Below are 11280 nucleotides of genomic sequence, written 5' to 3' on the forward strand. Positions count from 1 at the left end.
ATGCTAAAAACCGACATGCGGATATATACTACGGATACAATTGTCACTATCTCACATCACTATTATTTTGACAGGTAATTAGTAGATAAAAAAGAAACAAAAGTAATTGATAAATTAGATCTAAAATCTAAATAAATTAAATATTTTATTGTACATAATTGTGTATAATGGTGTTTACTATAAATGTTAAGTAATAAATATAAATAATCAACATGGGCAAGAATAAGATGATCGCGAAGAGTTGTCCGAAATGTGAACTACAGGTATTGTTCTTTTTTTAATTATGTGTTATTTTTTTTAATGTATGAACAGCCAGTATTTCATAGATATTTATTTGTTTTTACATAGCTGATTTTATGTGTGAGATTCAAGGTACTTATTTGAGCAATACAGTTTCAAAGAATTATTGTATACCTCTCATGTTTCATTTCCACGTCCGATTAGCTTATCATACTAGTTTTTGAACGCGGCTTTGGCCGCGTAAAAGTATATTATAAAATCCTTCATTAGAACATTCTGCAGTCGGAAAAATTATTAAAGAAAAAATTGATTCATCTTTTTTCTACTAATTATGAATATCCATTTAACCATATTTTGTAAAAAAAAATATATTTATTTATTGATTATAATATTATGACCTCAGCAAAACCCCTTATGATCTATTAATATGTATTAATACCAGCATACACCAAACAACCAATAGATTGTAATATAAACTATAATTCTTTGACAAATTTGTTTTTTTTTTAATTAGGGGTGCTATTGTGTCTACAAGTTGATGCTGTTTTTTTTGCAATTAGAGGATTTCAATAATAAATACTATAATTCTTTAAAAAAAATGTTTTTTAAGTAAGGGGCCTGTATTCTGTCTACAGGGATGAAGCCATCTTTTTGCAATTATACGTTTTCTAATCAAAGGGTAGGTTTGATAACCATACAGGTGAAAACAGGACTTTATTACTCCTTTATAAAATAAAAAAATAAAAATGCTTTATTCATCACGTAGGCAAACATAGTTGCACTTATGATAAGTCAAGGTACATGAGAATATTGAATTATTACTTAATTAAATTAGCTTATATAAACAAAGATAATTTATATTGAAAATAAAATAAATGAAAAATATACTTAGTAAACAAAGAAGCCAGCTCGGGCTGGCAGGGAAGAAAAAATAAAATGATGTATATATGTATTTTTAAATAAGCAATAAGGGGAGAAAAGCGTCGCGATCCTCACCGGTGAGGACAATTAAAGCCCTAACCTAGCTAACCTACCAGCCTTTCACTAACTACCTAAGCGATGACTACCCGAAGAAGAAAGGCAGAAAGAAACTCCGTGCTTTATTTTTTGTCATCAATTGTCCATTCTTTTATAATATTGTTATTAAATATATTTTTTTTTGAATAAGTCTTTTCTTTTCTATATGACTATCAAAGACATACTTTAATTAAAATGCTTGTAAAGGGATGTATATTGCTGCTTGCAAGGCAATCATATTTAAGCGACAAATAGGCTGAAAATGAATTATATAAATATTTTGAATCGCCATATTTTGCTACATCATTTGGTCTAGGTTTTGTAGGTCTAGGACAATTTTAATAACATTTGACTATATTCTTTATGAAATAAAAATTTGAATTGTCATGAATATTCATATTAAAATGAAGACTTTAAAGCACTCTACTTAAAAATTTACTGATTGTCACTTAGATATGATTGCCATTCAAGCATCGATATACTCTCATAGACCAAATAGGTTCCATATTCTAAGCAATTTGATTTATATATTTATTCAAGTTTTTAGAGTAGTTTTAATTTTCTCTGAAGTTCAGTTTAGTATTTCAATAATAATAAATTAATTTGTATGAAAACAGACAAATGTTAAATGTTACAAAACTCAGTTGGTGTACAAATGTTATAGAGTAGTTTATTACATTTGTCACAATAGTTATTTGTTACATCAGTTCACAATTACATTTGAATACTGCATGTTGACATATTGAAATTTATGATAATATGTATAATCAATCTTTAAATCACCTATAATGATAGAAGACAATGTCTAATTTTATAAATAAATTATATCTCAAAATACATGCATCTTAAATAAATATTAGCATCACATAAATTATTACATAAAGATACTTAAGAATCATATCTAGGCAACAAGCAAACTTTTGAGTAAGCAATTCAAGTTTTGATTTTAATAAAAAAATCATAACATATTTTTTGCTGGTGGTAGGATATATTTTAAATCCGACCGGATAGCGTCCATACACAAGGTGTTAAAACCCACCATAGTGGCCCACGTAAGTGTCGCCTTCTGTGATCAGCCTGTGTATATTCAGTTCCAACAGGCATAATTGTGTCGACTGAGGGGTAATCATCATAGTTCGACCTTCTATTGGACCCTACCCTACCATCAGGTGTTGTGGGGTCAATATTACTGGTGGTAGGTCTCTCATATGTGAGAGTCCGCCTGGGTAGGTATGACTGTACCGTCTATTTCTGTCAAGCAGTGTGTAGTCACTTGTGTTCTGGTTTGAACAATGTAGCCAGTGTAACTAATGGACATAAGACTTAACATCACTAGTCTTAGGATGGTGAAAGCTCGTTTCATCATTCAAAGCAAAAAAAAATCTACACCAAGGCAGTCACATCAATATTTTGATTGCAGGTAGCAGTAGCATCTAAGTCGTGTAAATGCGGGCACACTTTCTTCGCGGCGCGTCGTGCGGCCGACACGCTCCCTGCAGCTGAGGATATTAGGCGCCGCACAGGCCGCGTCAGACGATCACAACCTCAGTTCTACGACGCTCAGCACTATCAGAAGCAAATTAAACGAAGAGTGAGTACACCACATCCATCGATATACAGGGTGTCCCAGAAAATAGTGTCAAGCGGTGGTCTAGAGATAGAGCACCCCTTGGGGTATCCGAATCACCCCCATGTATGTTCCGCGATTTTTCATAGTTTTCGAAGTATGAATATTTTTCTGAATTTTTGAGAATTTTCGATTTGAACGATTAAATGTTTCTTTTTAAAAAAGTAGAAGACTTATTCGTGATTTTTTTATTGCAACTAAATTTTCATTAGTTGTACATTTTGGCTACAATCAGATTCGTATCTTTAATGAAAATTATGAAAATGTTTGTGTAAATTGAGAAACTTACGTTCTATGAATTATGACTTAAATTTTCTATTTTAAATTAAAAATCTAAACAGGTGATTTCGTGGTTTTAAGGTAGGTCAAAACTTCTCCAGACTCTCAACTTACATATTCAATTAAAAAAACGTAGTCCTTCGTGGTCGCTATTTTGGCTAAAATTGTTGTAAATATGGTATATGTTCTTAGTAATTAAATAAAGTTAGTAAAAAGATGTTAATGACATGAGTGTTTATTTCGGACTAAAGAGAAGTAACTATGGCAAACAAAATACAATTAGTTCTAAAAATAGAACATATAAAAAATAATAAGTCACGACGAAGGTTACAATCTCCAACAGCCGCCCTTAATCGCAGTTGTGACAGAAAACAAAACAAATAAAATAATTAAGTTTCTAAACCTAAGTTAACTACACATCGTTTGTGTGCTAGAGGTCCGAGGGCCTTCGTTAGTACATCAGCAGGCATATCGTTACTTTATATATATTCTAACTTAACAATATTATTAGATACCTTTTCCCTAATAAAGTGAAACCTAGTATCTATATGCTTCGTCCTGCTGTGGTGTACAGGATTTCGAACAAGATTAATGGCACTTTGGCTGTCAGAAGCTAAGTTAACTGAACAAAGTATACCTGTTATCTCGTATATAAACCGACGTAAGTAACACGCTTCCTTCGTGGCAGACGCTAATGCCATATATTCTGACTCGGCCGAACTTAACGCAACAGTAGGTTGCTTCTTGGATTCCCATGATACTGGACCTCCACTTAACTTGTAAACATAACCGGTGTATGACCTTCTGTCGATTGGACAGTTTGCCCAGTCTGCGTCACAAAAACCCTTTAAATGGTTCTTCATTCTTATGACTTGACCATCCGTTCTTCTTGCCATATTATTTTAAACTAATGGAGTATCCACGGTCTTACACTCCTTCATATTAAACTTTTCTAATATAGAAAGAATATAATTCAGAGATCTTTTAATGAAAAATATCTCGACAAATCTTCTCAAAAATTCAAATTCTTGACAGTGTCAAATGTCAAATTAGATTTAAAGAAGACTATTATGTCATCAACAAAATTCCCAATATCATAAGTTCTTTACCATAGAGTTTGGTAGTTTAATTTTGTAAATCCATTTACATGGCATAACCTTTTTTTTTAGGCTTATGTACTAAATTCCATGTATGGAGTTTCATTAAAGAACTATACTCACCAGCCATATTATGGTGCCACTTATCAGCATCATCGGCATGAGTAGCTTCGTAATATGTCGTAGGTTCATTAGAATCTACCATTGACGTATTGTAAGCTTTATAAAATTTTTTTGGTTTTCTGTCTCTGGAAGGGTATCTGCGCTCAGGGTGCGATTCCTGTTCCAAATTCGCTGTCTCTTTTTCCACACTAGGCATCCTTAAGCCACTGAGAGACTCTCGCTCTTCCAGAGTCACTGACTCTTTTGCACTTTCTAGATTTACTGGTAAAGTTGCTTCAGCCGCCGGGCTGATATTCTCATCACAGTCATAGAATTGACAGTCATGATCAAACTCAGACTCAATCTCTTTTGCTCATCAAATAACAATATAGATTCTGACTGTGCGACAGATTGCTTCTGCTTTAGCGCTGTAAAGCAATTTTCAAAAAAGGTTGCATCTCTGGATATAATAACTTTTCGTGGGTTAGCAGGGTCCCTAAAAATATAAGTGCCTGGATTTTCAGAATAACCGACGAAAATTGCTTCCTGTGCCTTGACATCTAATTTTCTTCCTGTGACACGAAGGTATATGGACTAGAGCTCTACAACCAAATACTTTTAGATGGCTAAGATCACCTTTTCGTCCATACCATTTGTCATAAGGAATTTGTCCACCTAAGGCTCGATGAGGAGACCTATTCTTAAGGTAAATGGCAACTTGGAATGCATCTTCCCAGAATGCTTTCGGTAGTGAACTTTCAGCTAGCAACGTTCTTGCCTTTTCTGTAACGGAACGATGGGTGCGTTCCGCTACTCCAACTTGCTGAGGACTATAAGGCGTCGTTGTTTGATGTTCAATACCTTTTGAAGCAAGATAATCAACAAACTCTTTATTCACGAACTCCTTACCTCCATCAGTCCTAATTGCTTTAATTGTTTTATCTAACTGATTTTCAACAAAACATTGAAACACACAAAATATATCTTTGACTTCTGTTTTAGAAGAAATAAAATAAGCAAACACTTTTCGCGTATAATCGTCTACTATTGTCAACATATATCTATTTCCTTGAAAAGAAGTTGTAGACACCGGTCCCATCAAATCCATATGGATCAGTTCCAAAGGGGAAGTAGCCCTATTAAACGCTAACCTTTTGAAAGGTTTTCTTGCTTGTTTACCTTCCACGCAAGCGATACAACTAGTTTTATCTACTCCTGTATACTTTATACCTACCTTGTGATTTTTCAGTTGGTTCATGCCTATACGACACAAATGTCCTAACCTCTTATGCCAAATTTGATAACTATCCTGACAGCCAGAGTGCACATCTTGTGTCAAAAAATTATCCGCCACATTCTCGGAAACATTTACAGTACCATCTAAAACGTACAGTCCACCACAGGGCGAGGCATGAGCAACAGATTCACCTGTAAAATTAAAAGTATCAGATTTATAAAAGTTACATCCATTTTATCAAAAACACAAATAAAACCCTTTTCAACAGTTTTATATACAGATAACAAACTAGCTTTCAAATCTGGTATATAAGCAACATCACTAATATTGTTGACCACGTTCTCGGGCGTGTTTATTGAAATATTTCCAATTCCGCAGCACTTAATCTGTTCTCCATTTGCGACAGTAACAGTACCTTGATTCTGTATCGAGATATTCTGAAACCAGTCCCGTCTAGAAGTCATGTGTCTAGTACAACCTGAATCTACATAAATTATGTCCTTTCTTGGGTTTCCAGAAGTATTAAGACTTGTAAATATCGTATCATTGGTATTTACCGCATTGCCTTTCTCCTTCTTGTTTCTCTGTGGACAGTCTGGTCTCTTATGTCCAGGTGTCTTGCACTCATAACAAACTATATTCTTCTTCATTGACTTAGGCTTCTTCTTCGCATGAAAGACAGAGTCTAATGATGTAGCCACATCTTTGGACATTTCATTAAGCAGTTTTGTTTTCACCAACTCTGTAGTCACGTCTACATTGCAATTTTCTAAAGCCATAATGAGAGGTTCATACCTTGGAGTTAGACCTCCCAAAAGTATTGCAGCAATAGACTTGTCCTCTATGACTACATCAATATCCGCAAGATCCTGTGCGGTTGACATAACTGCGTTAATATATAGTTCAATATTTTTGAACTCTGATAGACTCAACCTGTACAGTCTACGCTCCAAAAATAATCTTCGTCCTATTCCCTTATCTTCAAAGGCTTTTTGCAAACAAGTCCATGCCTCAGATGCAGTTTTCGCACATCTTATATGGGTTATCGCTGCACCTTCTACTGATAAGCATATCTTTGCTAATGCCTTTGCGTCTTTGCGTACCTTTGTAGAGGCATGGGTTGTGTCTCCATCTCGGTATCCACTAATTGTTTCCCATAAATCCTCATGGATAAGGTAATTTCGCATCTTGAACTTCCAAGTTGGATATCCATCTTTTATCCTCAAACAAGGAAATGGAAAAGATGTGATCGACGCAGGGGAATTTTTCACACTCGAAACATCTCCAGATTCATGTGACATTTTCAGACTATTACTATTTCCTAGTCACACAAAAATATATTCAACTTTATTTTACCAAATAACGTGAAAAAAAAAAAGAACTAAGCGTTCGTGGTGATAACGTGTTGTAAATATGGTATATGTTCTTAGTAATTAAATAAAGTTAGTAAAAAGATGTTATTGACATGAGTGTTTATTTCGGACTAAAGAGAAGTAACTATGGCAAACAAAATACAATTAGTTCTAAAAATAGAACATATAAAAAATAATAAGTCACGACGAAGGTTACAATCTCCAACAAAAATCAGCCTTAAAACTGAAAATTCTTAAAATTTCCTATCAGATTACAATTATTTTTTGTGACGTCTCATCATTCCTAAGGTTAATTAGTTTGTTAACTAACCAAAAATGACTGCAAGAAAGCTATGAGTTGAGCATTTGGTATATTCTTATGTTTAAGTTCAATTAATTTTGCATGATTCGTTCTCATGGTTTAAGGGTTGTAAAAGTGGGAGCAACTCTTTCATCTTCAATTACAATGAGCCGAGGGGATAAGAGACTGAATTATTGCTGTCTCTCGAGCGCAGTGGAATACCAAACAATACTTTGTAATTCAAGGTGTTTCTACTGTTTATGGATTGTATCGCTTACCACCACGCGAACGGCAAGCTCGTCTCGTCGTTCAAAGCAATAAAAATACAAGAATTTCCTTTGTGTTTTTTCAGTCTCCCAAGAAGAGATCACTGTCGAGGTCATTAGACGAAGATTATAAAGGCAAAGAAAAGGAGAGTGGTAAGTTTTGATTTACATTTATACCAAGTATGGTGAAACAGCGGCGATAGCCTAGTTGGGTGTGGAACGGACTGCGAAGACGAATGTCCGCAGGTTCAAATCCCAAGGGCACACACCTCTGACTTCTAAAATCATGTGTGTATTCTTTGCGAATTTATCGTTCGCTTTAACGGTGAAGGAAAACATCGTGAGGAAACCTGCACATCCGAGAAGTACTCTATAAGAATTTCGAAGGGGTGTGAAGTCTACCAATCCGCACTAGGCCAGCATGGTGGACTAAGGTCTAATCCCTCTCAGTAGTAGAGGAGGCCCGTGCTCAGCAGTGGGCGAGTATATAATACAGGGCTGATATTATTATGGTGAAACAGTGGCACGCCTTCAGTCCCATTCTCCATATCAACTCGTCTCGCTCCCTCCCCGTAGGCCATCACTTAGCAAAGCTCTTGTGCGTGATTCATGAATTAATTTGTAGGACAATGTGAGTCGTAACCTATGCAAATGTTAGCTAACCAATAAAAATAAAATCAGCTGGTTAGTAATTATTTTTCATGACCTTGTTTATGATGCATGTTGGAGAGAGGGGACTCCCTAACTAAACCTTATATTTTATAGGACAAATATTTTTTCACGTTATTCAGATAATTATCTCGATAATTAACAAAGGATATTTCGGTTTGTAATATAATTTTTTAAATTCGTCAAATAAACATATTTTATACTTGCTACCGTATTAAGCTACCATCTACCAACATTACTGTAAGGAAACAATTTGGGCGTCTAGTCAAAAGGAACACACGAAAAATCAGCTTGATAGTAATAAACGATGAAAAGTGTACCCGGGGAACCTGTACTATAATCGTTTATCGGAAACAGCCATTATGGCTGCCATACATGCTACGGTCCATCGAGAAGGTCCACCGGTGTAGGTATGCCTACGCCGATAGACCGCGATTAGTGTGGGAATAGACCTGTGCAGATCTTTAAGCCTGTGCAGGCGACCGGCGCAGGATCGAAAATCAATTCTTTCAACTGTGCAGGCATACCTGCACAGATGACCTCTCCCGTAGACCGTAGCGTGGATGGCTTACATTAGTTACATAATCTGTTCCGCAGCGACAGCCCGCGCCCGTCGCCGGCGCGCACTCCGCCGCGCGCAGCGCTCGCCCCCCGCCGCCAGCAGCGCCCCCGCGCGCGACCCTACGCCGCTGCTCCGGCCCGCGCAACTGGCGCGCTGCAAGCTCATACTGCAGGAGATCAACAGGAAAATGACGGCGGTCACGTGGCAACCGCCTGCACAGGCTTGAGCTGTTTGAATTTGGAATGTGATGTGACATTAAAGTGTTTGAATTTCGAACGTTGAGTAATGTGTAATGTATTTGAATTTCGAACGTTGGGTAATTGAGTTGTGATGTATAGAGTAATGTTATTAGGGTGAATTTGAAATTCGAATGTTAGATATTTGTCGAAACCGGAATAAGTAAAGTTGAGATAATTCGAATTTAGAATGTCAGAGCTTTTGAATTGCATATTTTGTACATTTAGTTAATTAGGATTTGAATTTCGAATGTTTGTTTGACATCGAAGTAAAACTGGTTTTCTAGAAAAAAAGGGCGGGAAACGTTCGACTTGTAAGGCGCGCTTTTTTGATTTCTTATTTTAAAATATAATTTTAATAACTTATTCAAAGTGATCAGTGGTGTATAAACTATTTTTAGATATATTTTAAGTTTAAGTATTATAATTTATTCTTTATTTGTTAATTTCTTTGTCACTGCTGGCCATCTGGTAAGTCCTTTTATCTTACTTGCTGGATGATGGCTGAGCCCCCGATCCTGGGGGGACAGTCCCTCCGGTGGGCTATAATGTAACAATTAATACTACTTGTAATGAATCTGAATCAGGAATGGACACGGACAGTTCACTTTCTCAACGCCCACTTAAAAGAAGTCGTTTGAACAAAATTTGTAAACGATGTAATAAGCGTAGAAGGACACATGGTTCGGAAGACAACAAATCGATAAGTTGTCATTGCAATAATTCTGACGTAATGGAACTACCTGAAACTCGAATTAATTCTAATAACCCCGATACACAGACTAAATTCGATCACAGCAATGACACATTAAATCCCCAGCATACCCCTACTTCTATCGGTAGAAAATTATACGAAAGTACTGATAGTGCTCCATATGTTATACATGTACACAGAATACAATCATCCCCCAATGACGGCTCCACACTCCACCCTTTAGCTTTTGGCAAATTCCTAAAAAAACATGATTTTTAAAAATATTATAAATGGCAGTATCAAAAGAATTGGCAGAAACAAAATTTCTATGTCATTTTCAAAATTCATTGATGCAAACAATTTCATTGAACACAACAGTCTATCCTCACAAAATCTTAAAGCCTTTATTCCCACATTTAATATTACACGAATGGGACTGGTGCGGGGAGTCCCTATAGAATGGTCACCAGAAGAAGTTTTAGATAATGTTACAGTGCCTATAGGATGTGGTAAAATTATAAAAATGAGACGGTTAAACTATAAAGTTTTAGTGGAAGGTTCTCCAACATGGAAACCATCCCAAACAATTGTAATGACGTTTGATGGACAAGTGTTACCTAAACGTATATTTATGTGCTACAATGCTCTTCCTGTTGAGTTATATGTTTACCCAACTGTCCAATGCTTTGCATGCTGTCGCTTTGGTCACACGAAAGTACAATGTAGATCAAAACCTCGATGTTTTAAATGTGGTCAAGGACACACAGGAGATTCTTGCAATGTGAAAGAGGATTGCGGCTCATGTTGCTTATGTTCTGGTAATCATTTTGCTATTAATAAATGTTGCCCAGAATTTAACAGACAAAAAGATATTAAGCTGTACATGGCTGAGAATTGTATTTCTTATACCGAAGCTGCAAAAAATTTTCCATCAGTTAACAGATCTTTTGCTGATGTATTGATTAATAAACCTCTTAGTAATGAACCTTTAAACTTTAAACAGCCAACCAATAAATCTACATCACACAAAAAAACAATCTTTTTAAAGCCACGCCCACCACCTACCGCTATAAGTGGTTATAATCAACATGCTCATAAGGAACTAATTAAGGATTACAATATGCCATCCCAATCTGGCAATGGTTGTGCTTTGCAGCATCCACACCAGCAACAAGAACAATCCTTATCTGAGATTGTTCTAGCACTTATAAATTATTTATCTCAATATATAAATGAACCGTCCAACGTTGCCCCTGAATTATTAAACTCTCTCATTAACACACATAATAATGGATCAATTGGTCCAATGGAATTGCCGCAGTGTAATCAGCAAAAAAAGTGACTTAGCTTACATCGTTAATAAATATGATCCCTTTGTGATAGCTCTTACTGAGACATGGCTTAAACCACATTCTATGTTTCGAATACCCAATTATATATGTCTTAGAGAAGACAGAGCAGATGGGTATGGTGGTGTAGCCATACTTATAGAAAAAATCCCAGACATACACTCCTTTAAGTCTTCCTCCACACAGTGATAATTATTCAATTATAGCCGTCATTATTAACAATATATGTTTTGTTTCCATCTACATTCCTCA

The 11280-nt window shown here is 35.7% G+C and overlaps 1 protein-coding gene across 1 annotated transcript; it reads left to right on the forward strand.

Annotated features, from left to right (window-relative positions):
• Window positions 1-73: 73 nt before the first annotated feature.
• LOC115447700 (UPF0547 protein C16orf87 homolog) lies at window positions 74-9169 on the forward strand. Its single transcript, XM_030174895.2, has 4 exons — window positions 74-263; window positions 2678-2848; window positions 7605-7671; window positions 8785-9169. The coding sequence occupies exons 1-4, from the start codon at window positions 213-215 to the stop codon at window positions 8973-8975; spliced, it is 480 nt and encodes a 159-aa protein (XP_030030755.1). The 5' UTR covers window positions 74-212; the 3' UTR covers window positions 8976-9169.
• Window positions 9170-11280: the final 2111 nt, after the last annotated feature.

The sequence above is a fragment of the Manduca sexta genome, chromosome 1 (genome assembly GCF_014839805.1).
Source record: "Manduca sexta isolate Smith_Timp_Sample1 chromosome 1, JHU_Msex_v1.0, whole genome shotgun sequence".
NCBI classification, from domain to species: Eukaryota; Metazoa; Arthropoda; class Insecta; order Lepidoptera; family Sphingidae; genus Manduca; species Manduca sexta.

What these genes read in the sequence shown, in the direction of transcription:
- LOC115447700 (XM_030174895.2), top strand. Translation starts at nt 213, where the DNA reads ATGGGCAAGAATAAGATGATCGCGAAGAGTTGTCCGAAATGTGAACTA. An exon ending in AGAAGCAAATTAAACGAAGA is followed by an intron (nt 2,849 to 7,604) that starts GTGAGTACACCA and finishes GTGTTTTTTCAG; the next exon opens with TCTCCCAAGAAGAGATCACT. An exon ending in AGGCAAAGAAAAGGAGAGTG is followed by an intron (nt 7,672 to 8,784) that starts GTAAGTTTTGAT and finishes TCTGTTCCGCAG; the next exon opens with CGACAGCCCGCGCCCGTCGC.